The 22,528-nt window shown below is 41.2% G+C and overlaps 1 protein-coding gene across 3 annotated transcripts in view; it reads right to left on the minus strand.

Moving 5' to 3' along the window:
• TTC3 (tetratricopeptide repeat domain 3) overlaps window positions 1-22,528 on the minus strand; it is a 131,330-nt gene that overhangs the window by 73,636 nt on the left and 35,166 nt on the right. For all 3 annotated transcript variants that reach the window (XM_073360973.1, XM_073360955.1, XM_073360964.1), the window contains 2 exons: window positions 15,657-15,714; window positions 2,307-2,367 (listed from right to left, as the gene is read on the minus strand). In XM_073360973.1, coding sequence (XP_073217074.1) covers window positions 2,307-2,367; window positions 15,657-15,714 — 119 coding nt within the window. The remainder of the gene's footprint in view (window positions 1-2,306; window positions 2,368-15,656; window positions 15,715-22,528) is intronic.

Raw genomic sequence — 22,528 nt, forward strand, 5'->3', positions numbered from 1 at the left:
TGTCTGGATCTGTAAAGTTAATCAAAGTGTAGTTCAGCTCTGAAAAGTGACTTCAAAATGGCCTAGTAGGGTTTCATACTTTGGTGTTCCACTAACACCATATCAAATTTGTTTCAGGCTGTGAGAATGATAGATTATGTAGTCAGCCACTGTGATAAAGAATGTTACAGCTGAAAAGCAAACCAAAAAAATTCTGCTGTGTCTAGACACAGTTCTCTATCAAAAGATCTTTGTCCTGCTTCAAGCAGGGGGGTTGGACTAGATGATCTCCTGAGGTCCCTTCCAACCCTAACCTTCTATGATTCTATGAATACCTATCTTTGATCACACATCTAATTATCTGAGAGGTAAAAACAGCAAACTGACAGCCTTAATACAAACTTAACAAAATTTTATAGCCCGTGTACCATTCTTAGAAGTTTTAATAATTATTTTATGACTTTTATGATAATTATTTTTCAAAGTAAGATCTACTGTAATAGCTACAGGCATATCTTAATGTCAGCAATGCATTTACTATCATCAAGAAACCCCTTTGGCAGGAGTAAACAGCTGTGTGGTACAAGATGGTTATACAAGTAGTGATTTGGATTTGTTTGTATTCTCTCTCTCTCTCATATGCACACTATTTTTAGACATTTGTTTATAGACATTTCTCTGGTAATTCTAACACTTTAGCATCTCAATACCTTTGAACCTATACAAATGTGTTATAATTAGCGATTCTGCTATTACTTTCCTTTTTTGCTAATCTGTTTTTTAAAATAACTTCTATGCCTTGTGAATAGGGTTGCCAGGTAACCCATTTTCGACCGGAACACCCAGTCAAAAAGGGATCCTGGCAGTAGAGCTGTCTGGGCCGTTAAAAGTCCGGTCGGTAGCACAGCATGGCTAAGGCAGGCTCCCTACCTGGCTCTGGGTGGCTCCCGGCCATTGGAAGCTGCAGAGGCGGTGCCTGAGGCCGGGGGCAGTGCACACTGCGCAGAGCCACCTGGCTACGCCTTGGAGCTGAGAGACATGTCGCTGCTTATGGGGAGCTGCCCAAAGTAAGCGCCACCCAGAACCCGCACTCCTCACTCCCTCCTGCACCCCAACCCCCTGCCCCTGCCCTCAGCCTCCTCCTGGAGCCTGCATCCCACATCCCCTCCCACACCCTAACCCCCAGTCCCAGCTGTGAGCTCCCTCCTGCACCCAAACTCCTTCCCGCAGCCCGCACCCCATCCCTTGTCCCAACTCAGAGCCCCTGCCAGCATCCTGAACCCCTCATTTCTGGCCTCACCCTGGAGCCCACACTCCCAGACCAGAGCCATCACCCCCCCGCATCCCAATCCCCTGCCCAGAACCCCCTCCCACAACCTGAACCCCTCATTACCAGCCCCACCCCAGAGCCTGCACACCCAGCCAAAGCCCTTACCCCACACCCCAAACGCCTGCCCCAGCCCAGAGCCGCCTCCCACACCCTGAACTCCTCATCTCTGGCCCCAGCCCGGAGCCCACACCCGCAGCCAGAGCCCTCACCCCAACCCCCTGCTCCAACCCGGTAAAAATGAGTGAGTGAGGGTGGGGGAGAGTGAGCAACAGAGGGAGGAAGGATGGAGTGAGTGGGGGGTGGGGCCTCATGGCAGAGCCTTGGGGAAGGGGCAGGGAACGGGCAGGGCAAAAGTGTTTAGTTTTGTGCGATTAGAAAGTTTGCTACTTCACAAGTAGGGTTGCCAACTCATTTAGAGCATTCACTTACTTACAAATGTTAATGAATTGTTGGGACATGATTTTAGATACTTATTATAAGACTATTACAGAAAAACTGTTGAAGGAGAAAAGTTGAGCAAATTTAGCAGTGATAATATTTATATGGTCCTGTTTTTCTGGGTCCCTTTTGTCACTGAAGATCTAATTTTTAATCATGGCTCTTCCTTCTACAGCTTAGTTTCTTCTTCTTGGACCTTCAAGGAAATCATAAACTTGTGCTTATGACAACTATCTGTTGCTATTGAAACAACTGTGATCAAATTCAATATTACAGACTTCTACACAGAATCAAAAAAAGATGAGAACCACCATTACTGGTCAACCACTTTAAAAAAAAAAATATGAACAGCTTCTTTATTAGCTAGGAGTGCACAAAATGTTGAAGTCTCCAACATGTCAATGAGAGTTTGTATCCAATATATCTGAATGCTTTCCTCATGTGAAAATTTGTCCTTTCAAGAATATATAAAAATAGGAACAGTGAAAATTTCATTAATGTTCTTCCAAAGATTTTCACCATGTAAAGTTACTAAAATGATAAAATATCTCCTTCTTACCTCGTCTTTTCAGAATCACTGGTTTTGTTCTTTAGTTTTCCTTTATTTTGGTGATTCTCTCCTGTTACATAAAAATATCATTTTGAACCAATTGAAGACAACATTCATTTAAAAGAACACCAACCCGAAAATCACATTTTGTCTGAAAATTTTGTACTCCCAACAGTTACAAATATCTCAGATTAATGTAACTGAAAGAAGTTAATAAAAATATCACTTCTTTCTTTATCCAGTTTGTTTACTTTGGAAATTTACCACCACTTTGTGTACAATTTCTCCCTTGCTAGAAGACCCTTTTAATTAAGAAGAAAAACCCTTACAATTGTTTAAAGAAACTTATTTTTTAAACAATCACATATTATACAGAGGTTATATCAGCAACAAGCTAAAAATTATTTCATTTTGAAAATTCCTGTTGACATTGTCTAATTTTTTGAACGAGTAAAATATCAATATGGGCCTTATTAGAACATATTTCATATTATAATTTCAATTCGCTGTATTTAGCCACAATACTTAAAGAATACCTTTCTGAATAGACTCATTCAGTTCAAACGACTGACTTTACATTGAGAGAGAAAAGAAATGGAGAGAATAAACACTCCAGTATATCCAATCTAAATAAGTTATTTTCTCTACCTATGCCAGTCCACACTGTAATGTTCTACGGATGAGGAGAATTCATGACTAAGTTTCTTCCTCTCTATATTACATCATATCAGGCAACTGTAAAAGAGATCTTTTTTTCCTGTAAAATTATAATTATTCCACCACAGATTAAATTCCAATTTTTTAAAAAGTGATTAATGATTTTGGGTGCCAAACTTGAGACACCATAAGTGGGCATGAGTTTCTGCAAGTGTTAAATAGAAGCCTTTTAAAAATTAAGCTCCCTTGGGATGTTTCAAATTGGGCTCCCAAAATTACTAATGACTTAAAAATTTTGGCCTAGATTAGCTTTAGGACTGCAGATCTTTGTCTCAGACCAATATTAAGCTCTGAGGCTATAAAATGTGCAAATGCTTGAAAGATTCATATGATCAATAGCCACAGAAAATTTACTGTTGAACACATCACTGTTGAGCCCGTGTCTTAGAAACCCAGTCATCTGTGAGATACTAGGTCAATTAGAACTCTGAGAAGAATTTATTAAACAAATGTCCATCGAGGATACCTATCACTGTCTCCAGTGCAGGTAAGTGATTGAAGTCAAACTCAAGTAATTAATTCTAGTACTTCACATATCTTAATATCGTGATGATTACTCAATTGGTTGGTTCCTGTGATAATTTAAAACTATAATTTTAAGGATTTCAGAGTGGTAGCCGTGTTAGTCTGTACCAGCAAAAACAACGAGGAATCCTTGTGGAACCTTAGAGACTAACAAATTTCACTCCCATCTTTTCATGTGCTGTAATATATATATACTGCTTTCTGTATTTTTCACTCCATGCAGCTGATGAAGTGGGTTTTAGCCCACAAAAGCTTATGACCAAATAAATTTGTTAGTCTCTAGGGTGCCACAAGGACTCCCTGGTTTTTTTTATAATAATTTTAGAATGTATAATGAACATATTATACATTAGTGGCATTTTTTTATTAATTTATTACAATTCTATAGGTAAAAGCGCAACATAATGAAAATGCAACAAAATGAAGAAAAACATTTAAAAGTATTTTGATTTCTTTTCTGGTCTGCTAGAAATAAGAAGTGAAACCACTGGTTGGAAAAGTATTTTTGCTCAGTTACTTGCCTAAAGATGGAAGGAAATGAAATGTAAGATTGGATGTTTGAATGTGTGTTTATTATGAAGTCAAAATTCAATTTTTAACATTTTTATTTTTGTTTTGAATTTTTAGTAGATTTTAAATGAAAGCTTTATGAGACAGGCAATTAATTTGCTGTTCAACCTTTCACCAGTCCATGATCAGAAGATCTGATTATCTGTGTAAGCAAAATTATGTTTTGGGACTCCTAAATAGACAATTAATAGTTGGCAATGTTCAGTTATAGATTTGGTGAGTGCTTGATTTTGCCAGGGTTCTTCATGACATGCTAAGTTATGAAAATCAGGGTTTTCTCCTTAAAAAAATAAAAAGGATGCTCATCGATCACAACTCGATAAAAGGCTTAGCAAATGCAAGGATATACTTTATTCTGACTCACTGAACTACTCCAGGAGGATTTTTTTAAATCACTGCTTTAAATTAGGCTGAGGCGCTGTAAAACTAATTTGAAAATATGTGCTACTGCAACTTTAGATGAAAATGTATAATGAATATATTATACATTAGTGGCATCTTTTATATGAATTTAATACAAATGCTATAGGTAAAAAAACCATGAAAATTAAGACTGATTCCGCAAATACTTAAACAGGTACACCACTGAATTCACACGAATAGTCCCATGGGACTATTTATGTACTTAAACATATGCATAAGTATTTGCAGCATCAGGGACGAATATGTTTACTAAAAACTTCTTAGTGGCATAAAATCTTTATCACTTTAAAACAAAAATTACCCCAGTGTTAACAATGAAAAGTTATTTAGACTTAATAAAATAATTATGAACTTTAGAATAAACAAACCAAAACCTTTTAAAAAATAGGAGCCTAAAGTTAAGATTTCTATGGGAACTCTGCACGGTGCAGGTTCAAATATTTACTGAAGGTGACACTTACAAATAATAATGCACAATAGAGTTTCCTCATACTTGTAGCCTGTGGGAAACTAGGAAATGAGAGCCTGTCTGAAACCAAGGGTTTTAAGTATATCCTCATTTTAGCATTTAAGCGTAGAGATTAAATTCTCTTTTCATTATTACACTGGAGTTTTCTTTTAAGGAACTGATATTGCACTCAAGCAAACATTAAAAAGCATAACCAAAACCCCATTAAAAAACAGTTTTTGTACCTTTGTCCTGCTATTTGCCTAATTAGTGTGTAATAACCCATCTTCTTCTAATGTTTAAAAAGCATATATAGAAAAGAACACCACAACATTAAGTGCAACACAAACTTAAGTCCAGAAAAGGAAAAAAACATTCCAATTGGTATGATTCTATTTTATCTTCTATGCATTTCATATTTAAAATATAAAAGACAACAATTAAAAGGAAAAAGACTTGCTCCGTTGTGTAATATAAGTCTCCCCTTCCACTGATCATCCTGATCAAGCACTGCTTATCTGAGAGCACTAATACTTACTTAGAATCTCAATTTGCTCTTAAAATACAAAACTACAAAAAAACCTCTGCTGAAGTTTACTTAACATACCCATAGGAGAACATATTGAAAGGTAAATGAAAAGCACTTACCCCTGAAACACTTTAAAGCTTTACCAGAAGTAACACTAACTCTGACCGGAAGTGCCATTAGGAATGAACAAAAATATACTACAGAAAGGCAAACACACTCAAAAAAATACATGTAAACAAAACTGAAAGGAAAAGAAAAGGAAATACAAATTAAAAAGAAATGGAAGCACAAGGGTCCTATATAAAATCTCCCACAAGCCACAGCCCTTCACTGAACAAAGAACCCGGAAAAGAATACTCACTCCCTCCACCCACCTAAAAACTGTAACAATCAGACATGCACAGCATAACTCCTCCTCCCAAATCAAGGCCAACCTAAATATTTCCTCCAAAATCAGTATTAACACAAAGAATATCTTGTACCACAGACAATTACAAGGAAAACAAAAAACAAACAAAAACCCGAAAAGCTCTAAAGAGCACAGAATGAAAAGCGTATCACGTTTTCTAAGAAATTCATATTAAGGAACAGCAATTCACAGCCCTATTATCTGCTTAGCCTTAGTGTGTTCTCTCTTCCCCAAAAACTCAATCCTCCACTAGACCCTATTATTTCTTCGTTCTCTAAAACGGGTTAGCCTTTTCTCTCAAAAACACCTGGGTTCATGCCTTGGGCCTCTCTTGCCTCAGCTATTACAAAAGCCTCCTTAACCTTCTTACTCCTCAGATTTTGCCTCTCCAGACTATCCAAATACAGCTGTCAATATGATTTTCCTCCTGACCATGATTTTCCCCCCTCATAGATCTCTTTACTGCCTTATAGGATCTTTCTGCATTAAGTCCTTGCAATACTTCACAATTCTATGACAGCTAACATCTCTTCCCAATAATCCTACTACATTGCATCTCTTCGCTATACCCAAAGTTGTCTAGACGTGTTCCTTTGTACCTTTTCCTGGCTTCAAAAATACCTTCTTTCTTCATCGTACTTTACATATATATATATATATATATATATATATATATATATATATATATATATATATGCTTAATTGTCCTGAGAATCATTCATACTACCAGATTACTCTTCAACATTCTGGTTCTATCATGTATTGTTTTGTGTTGTACCCACTTCTGGTTTTAGAGTTCAATCTTGCAAGGTGCTCTTTACTCTGGCCCCAATTCAGCAGAAGTATTTAAGCATGTGTAGTCTCAACAGGACTACTTTTGTGCTTAAGCACTTAAGAAGTTACTCACCTTGTGCAGTAATGATGGTTCTTTGAGTTGTGTGTCCCAATGGATGTTCCACTGTAGGTGACTCCTGAGTAGGGTTGCCAACTTTCTATTCGCAAAAAACCGAACACCCTTGCCCCGCCCCTTCCCCAAGGCCCCGCTGACTACATTCCCCCTCCCTCGGTGGCTCGCTCTCCCCCACCCTCACTCACTTTCACTGGACTGGGGCAGGCGGTTAGGGTGTGGGAGGGGATGAGGGCTCTCAATGGGGGTGAAGGCTCCAGGGTGAGACCAGAAATGAAGGGTTCAGGATGCGGGAGGGGGCTCCGGGCTGGGGCAGGTAGTTGGGGTGCGGGAGGGGGTATGGGCTCTGGGATGGGGCTGGGGATTAGGGGTTTGAAGTGCAGGAGGGGGCTCTGTCTTAGAGGGGGCTCAGGGCATGGGCTTACCTTGGGTGGCTCCCGGTCAGTGGTGCAAAGGCAAAGGTGCAAAAAGGAGTTGTGGGCGGGGGTCGCAAAGTTGCTGTAGGGGGAGTTACGGTACTGCTACCCTTACTTCTGCGTTGCTGCTGATGGTAGCACTGCCTTCAGAGCTGGGCAGCTGGAGAGCAGTGGCTGTTAGCTGGGATACCAGCTCTGAAGGCCCTCAGTCAGCAGCCACCACTCTCCGACCACTCAGATCTGAAGGCAAAAGCGCAGAAGTAAGGGTGGCATGGTATTGCTATCCTTATTTCTGTGCTGCTGCTGGCAGGCTGTTGCCTTTAGAGCTGGACACCTGGTCAACAGCCGCCACTCTCTGGCCACCCAGCTCTGAAGGCAACGCAGAAGTAAGGGTGGCAGTACTGCAACCCCCATGCAACTCCCTTTTGGATCAGGACCCTCAATTTGAAAAATTCTGTATAGCAGAGGGTAAAAGTACACAGAAGAACAGATTTCACGGTCCGTGATGCGTTTTTCATTGCCGTGAATTTGGTAGGGCCCTACATATCTGATACGATGACAGAACTGTGGCGCCGAATTGGGAGTCTGTAGCCAAATTCCCCAAGATGTATTCACCAAAGGTATGAGCAGGTAGCTGTTTTGCAGATCTCTGATTAGGAATACCCTTGGAGAATGCAAGAGAATGAGAGAACGTCGGAGAATGGACCAGGAGACTGATCTCATGGAGTTCATATGTATTGACGATGGGGGCATTTCCCGACGCAATTGATAGAAGAGCTTGAAGCAGCCAGAGACCCACTTGGAGAGTTGCTGAGTTGAAACAGCTGCATCATTTGATAGATCATTTGATCTATCCACAAGGGAGAGGAATAGTCTCAGGGATTTTCTAAAGGCCTTTGCTCTGTCCCTTCTCACATTAACCGTATGGAGGATGGTCTCTGTTATCCATGTGTCATCATCATCATCATGATGTTCCTATTACGCCTTTGGTGTTTAGGGCAGTGACGAAGCTCCTCCACTCCTGTCTGTTCCTGGAAAGTCTTTCAATGGCTCCCCAGCTGTGCCCAAGGTTTTCAACTCAGCTTCCACAGCTCTTCACCATGTTGTTTTTGGGCAGCCTCGTTTCCACTTGCCTTCAGGTGTCTGTCTTATTGCTACTCTGGTGATGGAATCAGTTTCCATCCAAAGCACATGACTAATCCATCTCCAGCGCCTCTTGGCAATGGTGGTGCTCAGATCCTCTTGGCTGCACTGTGTCAATAGATCTTGCTTTGAGACTGTTCTGGACCAAAAGGTAGGGAGGATTTTTCGGAGGCAGGTTGTATGGAATGAAGACAGTTTGGACATGTCATACTTCCTGATTCCCCAGCATTCTGCACTATAAAGTGCAGCTCTGATAAATCTTGAGTTTGCTTTTGGTGTTGTATTTTGATGATTTCCAGACTCTATTTAAGCTCCTGAAGGTGTTCCTGGCTTTACTGATTTTGTTCCGGATTTCCTGGCTTGTTCCACCGTCCTGGCTGATGGTGCTGCCCAAGAATGTTAATATTTCTACATTGGTGAGAACATAATCCTCTATCCATACTGGTGATGGTGAGGCAATATTAAAGGTCATGATATCTATCTTATTGCAGTTGATTTTCAGTCCAATTTGCTGGCTGAATGTGATGAGTCAAATTGTTTTTTCTTGTATATGGTGTTGGGTATGTGACAGGAGAGCGACATCATCTGCAAAGTTCAAGTCTTCAAGGGATGAGAGGAGTGTCCATTTAATGCCTCTGGCATGTCTTCTGTTGTACGCTGCATTACCTAGTCGATGGCAACGTTGAAGAGGATTGCAGATATGACACGCCCGTGACGTACTCCTGTTTTGAGTTCAAAACTGAGCTCACTGTAATCAACACTGCATGTAAAGTTGAAATAGAAGCTTTTGATGACGTTGATTATACGGAAAGGAATTTCATATGCCCGCAGAATGCACCATAGGTGGTCCTCTGAATGCTATCAAAAGCCTTCTCAAAGTCTATGAAATTTATGAAGAGTTGCCATTGTCATTCTAAGCACCATTCTATTATGTTTCGCAGAGTGAAGATCTGGTCTGTGCATCCACGCCCTTTCAGAAAACCAGCTTGCTCTTTTCTGAGAACACTATCAACTGCCTCTGATATACGGTGGACTATGATCTTACACAATACTTTGCTTGGCACAGATAAAAGTGTGATACCACGCCAGTTATTACAATTACTGAGAGTTCCTTTCTTTGGTATATTCACTATAACCCCATTGGTCCACTCATCTGTCACTTTTTCCCTTTCCCAGTCTGATGTAAATAGAGGGGCCAGGATAGGTCCTGCTAATTTAGGATTCACCTTGAACAATTCTGCATTCAAGTTATTCTTGCCAGAAGCTTTCCCATTTTTTAAGGATTTGATGGCTTGAATGATCTCTTCCTTAGTTGGGGTGGCTCTGTTGACATCAAGATCTTCTTCTGCCTCCTGGATGTTTGCTTCCTCTTTAAGTGGCTCCCTGTTCAGCAATTCTTTGAAATGCTCTGTCCAAAGCTTTTCTTGTTCTTTTTTGGTTGTTAGTAGGTGTCCTTGTTTGTTTCTGATGAGAATGTTTGTTGGTGTCTGCCATTTACCACTGATAAGCTGCGTCATTTTGTAGATGGTTCCTTGCTCACCACGAGCAACTGCATTCTCTGCTTGTGTTACCAGATTATCAAAATAATGCCGTTTGTCCGCTCTCACAAGGCGTTTGACCTACCGGTGTGCCTTGCTATACTGCTCGTGGTATTTGTCTTTTAGCTTCTGGGATTTTGTGTCTAAAATTTTTTTCTTCATCCATGTGTTTACGGTAAAATGTTTAGGGTAAAATGTTGGAAGCTGAATAAGTTGGTTCATGCGAAAAGCAGAAGACACTTTAGGGGTGAACTTCAGATGCAACTTGGGTGTGACCTTGTCCAGAAAAAATATCCTGAAAGGAGGTTGAGCCATCTGTTGGGGTGGTGCTGACGTAAGTCTGGTAACCTGAAGTCCTACGTCTGCTAGAGGATTTGGGGAGCAGAGTTCTGTTAGCATCAGGCTGGGAAAACTGCTGAATTGTGACTATCATTGGGGACTTGGGTAAACTGATGGTGGCCTTTGGTCAAATCATGTAAAAGAAAAAGTATACAAAGAACGACATGACATAGGTGTATGTTGCCCTGAAACATGGATGCCCCTGCAAGAGTCCCAGTGAGAAGTTAATAATTATCAGTAGTGTCAACCTCAAACAGTGGCCTGTTCTCAGTTGTCCCTCACAGAACTATCATAGGACAAATTAATTACATAATGCCAGCTAGGCATAATTTGAAGACATGTGGCACCTCTGTGCAAGATAGATATAAAGGCTAGAAAAGAAAGGCATCAGGAGGAGGGCAGGGCCGGATTAACTCTCCTGTGGGCCCGGGGCTATTAGATTTTGTGAGGCCCCTTTACACAAGTCTTTTTCCTGGGAGGTAGTTTGGTGCAGGAGGGGGCTGGGGCAGGGGATTGGGGTGTAGAAGAGGGTGTGGAGTTTAGTAGGCAGTTTGGGTGCAGAAGTGGGCTCCAGGCTGGGGCAGGGGTGCAGGAGAGGGTGCGAGGTGTAGGCTGCAGCTGGGAGGCGCTTACCACAGGCGGCTCCTGGCCAGCGGTGCAGCAGGGCTCAGGCTGCCTGCCTGCCTGCCATAGCCCCATGCTGCTCCCAGAAGTGGCTGGCTGCTAGCAAGTCTTTGTGGCCCCTGTAGGGAGATGGGCAGTGGGTCTCCGTGCGCTGCCCCCATAGCTCCCATTGGCCGGTTCTGGACGATTTCAAACACCCACTTGTCAGAGGTTATCTGTTCCCAGATGCTGTAAAATGGGGAGAGGCCATCTCTGAAAGGAGGAGAGGGATTTCCCAGTGTGTGGTAGTAGAGAGAGTGTTCTACGGCCACCTCAAACAACTCGTCAAAACTACCATTTTGATATTGATGGCTGTGACAAAGTCGTTTGTGGTCCTGACTGCTTCCGCTTAGGGAACCTCAGTTTCTTCCTTTGAGGTTCATAGGGCCTCTGTGATTGATACTGAGGCATATATTGCAATGAACAAGGCTTAAATTGTGGCTGAGGGCTATGCTTCCTCTTCTAGGCTGGAGTGTAAATTCCCAGTGAGCGGAGGGTCACCGAAGAACCCTTCTGTGTGTGAAGGGATGCATCCGTCTTCTCAGTGAACAGCTTCATTCCCTCACAGGAGAGGTCCTCCACTGTCTCCTGGAACTCTTTGGGGAAACCTGATGACTATAGCCACGAAGTCCTTCTCATAACCACTGCAGTGGAAATCAGGCACGCTGCCGTACCTGCTGCATCTAGAGCGGATTGGAGGAATGTCTTCGCTACCAGTTGGCCCTCTCTGATTATGGCCGAGAATTGGTCTTTATAAGAATCTGGCAGCTGTTCAATAAAATAATTTAACTTCCTGTAATTCTGGTAGAACTTGGCCAATAAAAAGCCTGGTAGTTAGCCACCCATAACTGCAGAGAGGCAGATGAGTATGCTTTCCTGCCGAACAAGTATTTTCTGTCCCGCTCAGAAGGAGTGGACCTAGATTGGTACTGGAGGCCCCTAGAACTAACTGCGTCCACTATAATAGAGTTCAGAGGCAGGTGAGAAAACAGGAACTCTGTGCCCTTTGCCAACATAGTACTTTTTGTCCACCCACTTACACATTGGCAGTGCAGAGGCTGGGGTCTGCCATACGATTCTGGCAGGGTATGGAAGCACCTCATTCACAGGGAGCACACTTAGGCAGAGGTGGAAGTATGTAGAATATCTACCAGTTTGTGGTTCAGTCACCTCATGTAGCTGAATTTGTAGGGCTTCTGCAACACTCTGGGCCAATCCTGCAATGACTTGAAGTCATCCGCCATGAAGTCATCATGAAGTCATCTGGATGGCGGAGGAGGCATCACCGCCTGATCAGGCGAGGAGAACGACACACAGGCTTGAAGGATACCCTCTCTTTCTGCCTGAAGGCTCGATTTCCTCCATCAGTTGTACAGCAGGTTCCGTGGTCCTTGATGCTGCTGCTGAAGGAGGGTATCTCCTAGATTGCTGTATCACACTAGGACCCTGGAGGTTTTCTGTCTCTGGGCTGGTCCCAGTATGGCCACTGGGGGTAGCAGGCTGGCAGCTGATACCGGGGCTGCCCATACCATGGAGGTTGAGGGGCTGGCAGGCGGTATACCTGTTGTCTATGCTGGAGTTGAGGCCAGTATGGCGGGTATGAGGAGCACTGGAAAACCAGGTCCCCCTCTTGCTAACTCTTCAATTCCTCTGAGGAGAAGGGCAGTGCACGGCACGGAGAAGCCATCGATTCCAATGCCCTGGGGGAGCTCGGTACCAGGGCTCTGGTGCGGAGTATGGGTGAGTCCGGTACTTCAGATATGGAGAGGTCAGATGCACACCAGAATTCTGTCAGTGCAGGGAGCGTTGGTGCCAGTAGTTGTCATTGCTGATTGGCTTGTACTGATGGAGACAGCAACCTGGGCCTGACCAAATGGTCCGCCCGTGCCACGTGCACCAGTGTTGGTGCTGTTGACGTGACAATGTGGCTTCCCTAGGGTGGACTTTTTATGTTTTTCACACCCTCTTAGTAGCAGAGCTTCCTTGCCCATGCCATTGGGTCTTTGGGATGACTGACTTGCTCAGTCGGCTCAGTACCTTGAGAGCCTTGAGTAGTCAATCTACTCAGCATTGATGCCAATAGTACCAATGGTAAGGATGGAGCCGAGGAACATTTCCAGCTCAATCTGGGTTCGCTGTGGGGACTCAGACCTTTTCTTAAAGGTCTTGAGTGAGTGGCTCGTCTCCTTGAAATCACCTGCCTTTGACATAAAAGGTTGCAGTTATAGCTCTCACCGGGACTCCGGAGGTTGAAGGGCCGACTCTGTAAGCAGAAGTTTAAGCTTCAATTCTCTGTCCTTCTTGGACTTGGGTTTTAGCTGCTGGCATCAATCACACTTTTGTGGATTGTGCTGTTCCCCCAAGCAGCAAACGCATTGCAAGTGTCCCTCTGTTACCGGGATGGATTCCTCGCAGGTCGGACACTTCTTGAAGCCTGGAGAGTCAGGCATATCCTGACTGGTCCAGGAGGTCCCACGATTGACAGGAGGCAAACCCTTTCTTCTTTTCTTTTTCTTCTCTTTTTCCCAGTTTTTTTTTTTTTTTGGCACGGCCAACTGAAAAACTGAAGGTACTTGAAGAAAAAAAAGCTTCAAATGAGGCTAAATTTGCAAATCCACGGAGCATTAACGATCCATGAACAGACAGCTCTCAACTCCGTCTCTAGCCAGGAGTGGTTGAGAAGGAACTGAGAGGGAAATGCCCGTGCATGCTGGCTAGCCTCGTGGCAAGCGAGGAGCTACGTGGGCAGGATGGACTGCTATTGTAATTCTCCGATCGGCAGCACAGGGACGCACGCAAACCTATAGTGGAGCACACATAGGGACACTACTTAAAGAAGCAGCATGTATTTAACTTTTGCGTGGTCAGGCTACAGGGCCCTGTGCCTTGCAGGAACAAGCCCTCAGATTGTAAACACACACTTCATTCAGCAACCAGGAATGTCTGCAACTCTATATAACCATTTTAAACAAGAACAAGCTCTGAATGCAAAGAGTAACTCTCATGCCTCCTCAACCACTTACTACTGTTATCAGGAAATATCAACATTGTTAACTACATTTAGGAAAGGCAGACTCTTTTTGAAGAGGACTATTACATAACTCTTAAAATCTCCATCTTTGGCACAGAAACAGAAGCCCCACCCCCACACACCCCTGCAATGGGGATGATCCTCTATCAAGAGATTTTTTTTTTTTTTTTGGTCCAAGAAACAAGTTCTTATCCAAAAATTGATGGAATCTATATGGAATGGATAGTGACGGCTAGTGTGTATGGGGTCAATAGCTAGAGAGCTATGTGATCTCTACACACTATATCCCTTGATTGTTTAACTTCTAATTTATACCAAATGGAAGCCAGATTTCCCCAAAATACATATAATTATAAGAGGAAACATTTCTAGACCTCAAAATAGCCAGCTACTGACAGTTATGTGAACATCCTCTATTTCTCAATTTCTCTACTTTTTCCCTCCACCTATATGCAGTGTCTTTATTCCGACATTACTCTCCGTTTAGTAACCTGCCTCATTCCAATATACAGAAAAAAGAGTTTAGTGGAGCTATGCTTCAGTGTTTACAGTTACTTGCCACATAAAACAATGAACTGCATCGTACCTTTTTATATGGTCTAAACTAAAAAATAACTAAGGGTTGGGGGGGGTAGGGTGGAGGGCATGGAAACCGCTATAGCTTTAAGTGCTTTTTCTCCCCGATTACAGTTTTTCTTTTTAAATATGTTGGGCTTTGATTTTGGCATTCATCAGTAAACTATGCATCTTGAAATCATTATGTATCTTAAAGTTATACATGCACACTAAGAAAAATGGTGCATTCTAATTTTGGACCAAACATAACAATGACAGCTGTACTGGGTCAGACCAAAGGTCCATCTAGCCCAATATCGTGTCTTCCAGCAGTGGCCAATGCCAGGTTTTCAGAGCAGTGGTTCTCAACCAGGGGTAAATGTATCCGTAGGGGTATGCAGATGTCTTCCAGGGGGTACGTCAACTCATCTAGATATTTGCCTAATTTTAGAACAGGCTACAGAAAAAGCACTACTGAAGTCCGTACAAACTAAAATTTCATACAGACAATGACTTGTTTATATTGCTCTATATATTATACACTGAAATGTATTTGTATTCCAATAGATGTATTTTATAATTATATGGTAAAAATGAAAAAGTAAGCAATTTTTCAGTAATAGTGTGCTGTGACACTTTTGTATTTTTATGTCTGATTTTATAAGCAAGTAGTTTTTAAGTGAGGTGAAACTTGGGAGTACACAAGACAAATCAGAATTCTGAAAAAGGTACAGTAGTCTGGAAAGGTTGAGAACCACTGCTTCAGAAGGAATGAACAGAACAGGTAATCACTAAGTGATCCATCTCCCGTCCAAAGGGATAGTCTAACCTGCTGCTATTGCCTGACTCATATACGTTGGTCTGTTTAGTTCCACTTTCAATTCCAAATGCATACTGATGAGTAAGATCTAATTAACAATGGATGAATAAAACAGGAAGGGGACAGCTGGATAAGAGAAGAGCAATATGACAATTGAAGGGGGGAAAACATAAGACAAATGACAGTTTACTGAGATTTTGGTATACAGTATTTTCAAGTCTGCTTGACTGTGACACAGTTATTTAAGAAGGGGAAAAAAGACACACCCCCTAAATTAAATTTCCATTACTTTTAGAGCTAACTCAGTCAATTAAAAATTAACTCACCTGATGGAAGTGCTGAAGACCAGTCTTTATTTTTTGCACTTATAGAATCAGTAGTCACCTAACAACAAATAAACAAACTTGATTTTTCACAGAAAACATATATTAGATAAATATGAAGTTCCAATGACATAGTAGAACTATGTTTATGCTACAGATAATGATAAGTATTATCCGAATAAAATAAAATATTAAAAATAGGTTATGATATCAATAGTTAAAGAACTAAAATAGGGACAAATTTCTCTTAAAAAAAGTAAAATTAGAAGTGATCAACTTTGGTGAGTAAAAGGAACTCACTTATGTTCTCATTCACTGTAAATACATTAGACCAGGGGTCCTCAACGTGGTGCCTGCGGACGCAATGGCGCCCCCTGGGGCAGTTGTGTGCACCCGTAGGACACCGTGCCGCCAAAATGCTGCCTCCGAGCGCGGTCACCTGAGAACCGCCCGCTGAAGTGCAGCCGAGAACTCACTAATGTCAATGGGGCACCACATATCTACACAGTCAATTCATATGGAAGAGTTTGCAGGATCAGGACCTAAATATTTGTTCCAATATCATAACCTCCATCCAACCCTTCCACTCTACCAGTGAACCAGCCTCAAAGCCCTGTTCATCTGTTTCTCCCACAAGTATCTCTATGACTTTCTTTGTCATGCTTTTCTTACTGTAGTCTGCCAGGCCACTAACCTCACTTCATCTAAGTACTGCTTCTTCTATGCCAACAAGAAGTGAATAAATAATGCCAATTTCATTTTTTTTTTAAATAAAAAGCTCGATGGACAGACCATTGTGTGCACATTGCATAAGCAGCACAGTTGCATTATTGCACTACTTTAATCTTTGTCGTCTTTCTCATCTCTTCCTACCATATGGCACTCCCACTTGCTGTGTCACATCTAAAATTTAGACTGCAGTCTCTTTAAGGTAGCAACTGGGACTGGTCTCTGTCAACGAAACATGCAGCATACTTATGGGCAATCTAAAACAATAGCACAACACAAGCTTCTACCTTACATGGTTTGCTTTATTAGTACCGTATTTCAGCTAAATACCCACAAGAGCTACATCCAATCACAATGTATCAGGAAGAAGATATTTAGTCAAATTCTAATTTTGTCACCAATTTGGCAGGTATCACACCACCGTACTTTTGGTAGCTCAGATCTTCAGGGCTGTCTCTAAAATTCAAGACTTTTGGTAGTGCCACAGGCATAGATGTCATGATTGCATATAATACTGACAAGAATTAAAAAATATAAAAAACTTTGTAAAAACATTTTCACTTGCTATGGGCAAACACTCCCCAACTCAAAACCACAAAAACAAAGAAAGCAAGGGTAAAGCCATACATCTATTCTCATCAACTTCTCATACATACATATCCTCTCTGAAATCCCACACTATCTCTACTGTAAGCAAATCAAAAATTATCGAAGTCTCAAAGTGACATCCAGACAATCTTAACTCTGCCTCATGAGAGATGGCAATGATTCTGTGGAAGGATTCTCTTTTCTAGTTTGTGATTTTGTTTTGGGAGCCATTTGCCCTTTGGAACCTTCATCATTTTTAAGATTTTTGTTCTTGTTGTAATATTGAATGTTTACTAAATTTTGTTGCTATTAGTAAGGAGTGTTCTGTTTGTAGTATAATTGTTCACTGTATGCTAGGAATGCACAAGCACAGTAATTTTAGAGTGATATTGTATGCATGTGACATGTCACAGAGGACATAGGTAAGGTTGTGTAGGTACTACCTTGGCTGATAAGTGTTAATTTGCTTGGGGAAGAGTTGTTAAAAATAATAAGGTTGCTAAAAACAAATGCCCAAACTTAAAAGCACACATACAAAACAGTAAAATTTTAATAAAATCCTAATCTTTAAATTTCCCTGTTTGTTTGTTTAAATAAAACTGAAGATACTGTTAAGCTGTAGAGACCAATCAAAGTTAAACTGTCCACAAGGGGTCGTTCTGCTCCCCCCTTCACACCCTTCATCTCCTCACTGAAAGTTTAGGCTAGGGCAGCTGTCAGAACAGCACAGCTGTGCTCCTCTGTCTCTAATGTATCAGCTCCCCCACATTTTTCTGCCCACTCCAAGGCTTCTGGGATATTTAAGAGGGGGAAGGCAGAAGGGGAAACTGATCCCCAAGAGGCTGAGCAACACAGCTCCTAGATGCATTGCTCTGGCAGCAACCCCAGCCATCTAAGGGTCTCAGTATGACAACCCTCAGGCCAAGCCTCATAGTGGGGAGGGTGAGGATGAGGGGAAAGAGGGACTGGGGGTTGAATTTGTGGAGAGTAGATGAGATATCACAGGGAACACAAAGAGGGAGCCTAGATCATCCCTCCAATTTCCTCAATTACACTAATATTCAGTAACCACAGTGTTTAAGAAACTCTTTCAACTTTGATTGGATTCTATAATCCACCTTATTCCACAGAGAAATTTCCAACTCTGCACATTAAACCAATATTGACCCCTTCTTCTAAGGAGAACAGTATGTTTTCTTCAAAAAGCCTTTCCAGGAAGCAAATAAATGTGAGCTCTTCACCTTCTACACTCATGCTTTTTTCCCTTCCCTGATATCCTTTACATTATACAAGTTGAAGACTTTTCTGCTTCAAATAGAGAGTCATGCTGTAATTTATATTCTTTTCAAACCTAAACCAGGAGGGCTATTTTTCAAACAACAGTGTTTGCAGGAATACATGTGATACTGTTCTATGCTTACTGAATATTAATGAGTGACCTCTTTGTTCTCATACTATGGAACGCTTATCAATTATAGTTCTTAAAGGAACTGAAATGTTGCCACCCCTCTCTCTCACACATACAAAGGAGATGCTCACCATAAGCCCCCCTCCAAAATATTAAGTGTGCATGATAAGGCCAAATATTTGCACCCGCATAAAGTTAACTGTAGTTTAAATAAAACAAATAGATGACAGTTTAAAATATTATCCATCTACATTTTGCATGGATACAACTATACAATTTCCTAAGACATACCAAGTCTTTTAAATATTCTTTAAGCTACTGTTCAAAGTTTGTTACAGTAAGAGTTTATTGCAACACTGATAATCTGAAATAAGATAGTGTCTCCCTCCCATATCAAGCGATGGAAACTCCTCTTTTATACTAGTTCTTTAAATTCACACCATTTTTCTAGGATACCAAGTTTCAAAAGGCACTTGTTTCCTTTCTATAATGTATTACTGAAATTCAATTTCAAATTCATATTAATTTTATTATCTAAACTGCATTAAAATATTACCCCTTTTAATTCAGTAGTACAGAAAGTATTTATCAGTTTAAAGGAGACAGCGTATACTGACCTATTTTATGAAGATGTTCCTAGCTCAACAACAGGTGGCATGTTTTCACAAGAGGCAGTCTACCCACTAATACATAAGAACTGAAGCTTTAAAGTCCTCCTTGATTATCATACACATTGTAAAGAGAGTGGTCACTTTGGATGGGCTATTACCAGCAGGAGAGTGAGTTTGTGTGGGGGGGAGGGGGGGTGCGGAGGGTTAGAAAACCTGGATTTGTGCTGGAAATGGCCCAACTTGATTATCATACACATTGTAAGGAGAGTGATCACTTTAGATCAGCTATTACCAGCAGGAGAGTGGGGTGGGAGGAGGTATTGTTTCATGGTCTCTGTGTATATAATGTCTTCTGCAGTTTCCACAGTATGCATCCAATGAAGTGAGCTGTAGCTCACGAAAGCTTAGGCTCAAATAAATTGGTTAGTCTCTAAGGTGCCACAAGTACTCCTTTTCTTTTTGCGAATACAGACTAACACGGCTGTTACTCTGAAACCTCCTTTCATATACTTCCTCTTTTCAGTGAGAGCATTCCAATTAATTCATTGCTCAATCTTACTTTCTATTTTGCTACTCTGCTCTTCTGAGTCATCTACTGAGAAATGAAACCACATCAGTTTTGGTTCTAGCCAGACCTTGTTTTCACGTTGCTAGGCAGAATTTCTTTCACATTTACATAGCAGGTAAATGTCTTTTTACATTGCTGTAAGAGCCACATTATGAATCATCATGCCTCCATTAGTACACAGCATAACTAACCTATTAATTTCTAGTAATTGATAATGCTAAACGGAGTCAGAAAGAGGCAGAAAAGTTGAATTTAAAAGGAAAGAATGCCTTCAGAGAGTGACAGCTTTTTGTTCAGTTTCATTCCGTTTGCGCATACAGCTTTATCTTGGTCCTAGCCAGAGCTGAGCAAATAATGCCTTGTTTATCCCAGCCCTGTAGCCAGTGCTGTCATTCCAACAGTGTAAACACACTTTACACTAATGCAGGGGTCAAAGGCAGCATGTGAGATGATTTTGAGTCCCAGCCTTCTTGGACAGATACATTTGGATTTATTCAAAAGAAGGACTGTGCTGTTTGTGCTTTCTGTTGGGAAAGTGTTGTTTGTCACACATCAAGCGTTAGATGACAATTTCAAACGAAGCAGACAAGACTGAATCAATCAAAAAGGCAGTAGCAGGATATGAGAAGCAAAGCAGTGTTTTTTAAATGCTTAAGTATAAGTAAAAATCAAGCCACAGAAGGAAGTTACAAGATTGCACAGTGCATTGCAAAAAACGGAAAGCCATTTACAGATGGGAAATATATAAAAGAAGTTTTTCTCAGCAATTCGGAGGTTTTTTTCAATGATTTACCAAATAAAGATGCGTATCTAGAATAAAAGAACTGCCTGTCTCTGCCAGAACAGTTGAGACATGCATAAATGAAATGGCAGAAAACATTAACGGAAAGCAGAAAACTGCATTAAAAGACACAGCAGTGTTTAGTGTTGCAGTTGATGAGAGCATGGATATAAACGACTTTCCACATTTGGCAGTTGTTGCAAGATATTGTGCTTCCAATGAAACCCAAGAGGAACTTTGTTGCCTAAAATGCCTGCATGACACAACAAAGGGGGAAGATATAGCGGAAACTTTTGTAAACCATTTTGAAGAACGAGGAGTTGACATCGGAAAAATATTTTGTGTGACAACAGATGGTGCTCCTGCCATGGTCGGGAAAAAAAAGGGATTTGTAAAGTTACCTGAAGATCAAATTGGCCGCCCAACACTCAAATTTCACTCTATCATCCATCAAGAAAACCTGTGTGCTAAAATTTCTAATTCAGAGCTTAATAATGTGATGAATACAGCGGTGCAAATTGTGAATGTCGTTGTTGCTTGATCTGCTTTGACTAACAGACAGTTTCAAGCACTGCTAGAAGAAATGGACAGTGCTCAGAATGACATTCCACTTCACAGCAACATTTGGTGGCTAAGCCGTGGCAAGGTTTTGATGCGCTTTGTAAACTGTTTTGATGCAATCAAGGCCCTTTTGTCAGAAAAAGGACAAAACCACCCCAAACTGGATGATGACAAATGGCTGCGTAAGCTCATGTTTTTAACTGACATCACCACTCACCTAAACGAACTCAACCTCCGTCTCAAGGGTGCGGGGCAAATGGTTCTGGATCTTTATGAAAGGCATTTGTTGTAAAACTAGCAGTTTTTTCTCAGGATATTTGAACTACGACTTTCTGCTACTTCCAACACATAAAAGAGCTATCGACACATTGCACTGTCAGCGTCGATGAGATTGGAATGTACATGCAAGAACTGGAATTGGAATTTTCTGACAGATTGCAAGATTTCCAGTGATTTGGCCCAATGCTTTCTTTTCTAATTAAACCTGAGAAGTTCAATGAAAGCGACTTGGATTTGTCTATTTTCAGTGGATAGGTGTTGAAGATTTCGAAATGCAGCTCATTCAGTTAAAAAGCTCAGAATTGTGGGCATCAAAGTTTGGAGTTCTGTGGACTGCACTTATAGCTACCGAGAGAGATCATGGGGCCTCTGTTCTGACCTGATGGATGTCCCTGCCAGTGAAATTTAACTGTTTGAAGAAAATTGTGTTCGCAATGCTTTCAGCATTTGGATCCACACACCTGTATGAACAGGTATTTTCACACATGAAATCTGTCCTCTATCCCTCTCAGAGCCAGTTAAGAACTGATCACTCAGAAGCCTGCGTGCAGCTTCAAGTTCCAAGTACGTGCCAGACATTGGAAAACTCAGCAAGGAAAAGCAAGGGCAAGGGTAAGGATCACACTAAACTGATAAGATCTGCAATTTAATTTAAAATGAAGCTTCTTAAACATTTTAAAAACCTTATTTACTTTACATACAACAATAGTTTAATTATATATTATAGAGAGACCTTCTAAAAACATTAAAATGTAGTACTGGCACATGAAACCTTAAATTACAGTGAATAAATGAAGGCTTGGCACACCACTTCAGAAAGGTTGCCAGCCCCTGTACTAGTGTAATATGATTTGTACCAGTCAAGAATACCCTTGTTGCAAGACAGGATAAACTGAACCTTTTCAAATCCCATCTACACTAGACGTTTGTACTGAAACATCTACACTGCCATGTTTTTTCCCACTGAAGTATACCAGGCCTAAATTCTTAACAGAGATTTACTCTGCTTATACTCTAATAAATTTGTTAGTCTCTAAGGTGCCACAAGTACTCCTGGTTTTTTTCCTGCAACCATCATTACTTATTCCTATATGTTACTAAGGTATCGCTTTCCAGGGAATTTACAATACTTTCCAGTGATTTACATCTGAAGTCAATACTAGGTGTCCTGTTACAGATTGTTTTCAGTCTTTCCTATCTATTCTCTATCATTTATCTAATGTCTGGTCTTGTTGCTCAGGTACAAACAGTGTTGTTTCTAGTGATGTGAACTGGAATTTCCCATCTGAACTTCATTGCAAATCTGTCCCGATATTTGGTGTTTTACTGAAACCCCGAGCTCCTGGAATC

Source organism: Lepidochelys kempii, chromosome 1 (assembly GCF_965140265.1).
Source record: "Lepidochelys kempii isolate rLepKem1 chromosome 1, rLepKem1.hap2, whole genome shotgun sequence".
NCBI lineage: Eukaryota > Metazoa > Chordata > Testudines > Cheloniidae > Lepidochelys > Lepidochelys kempii.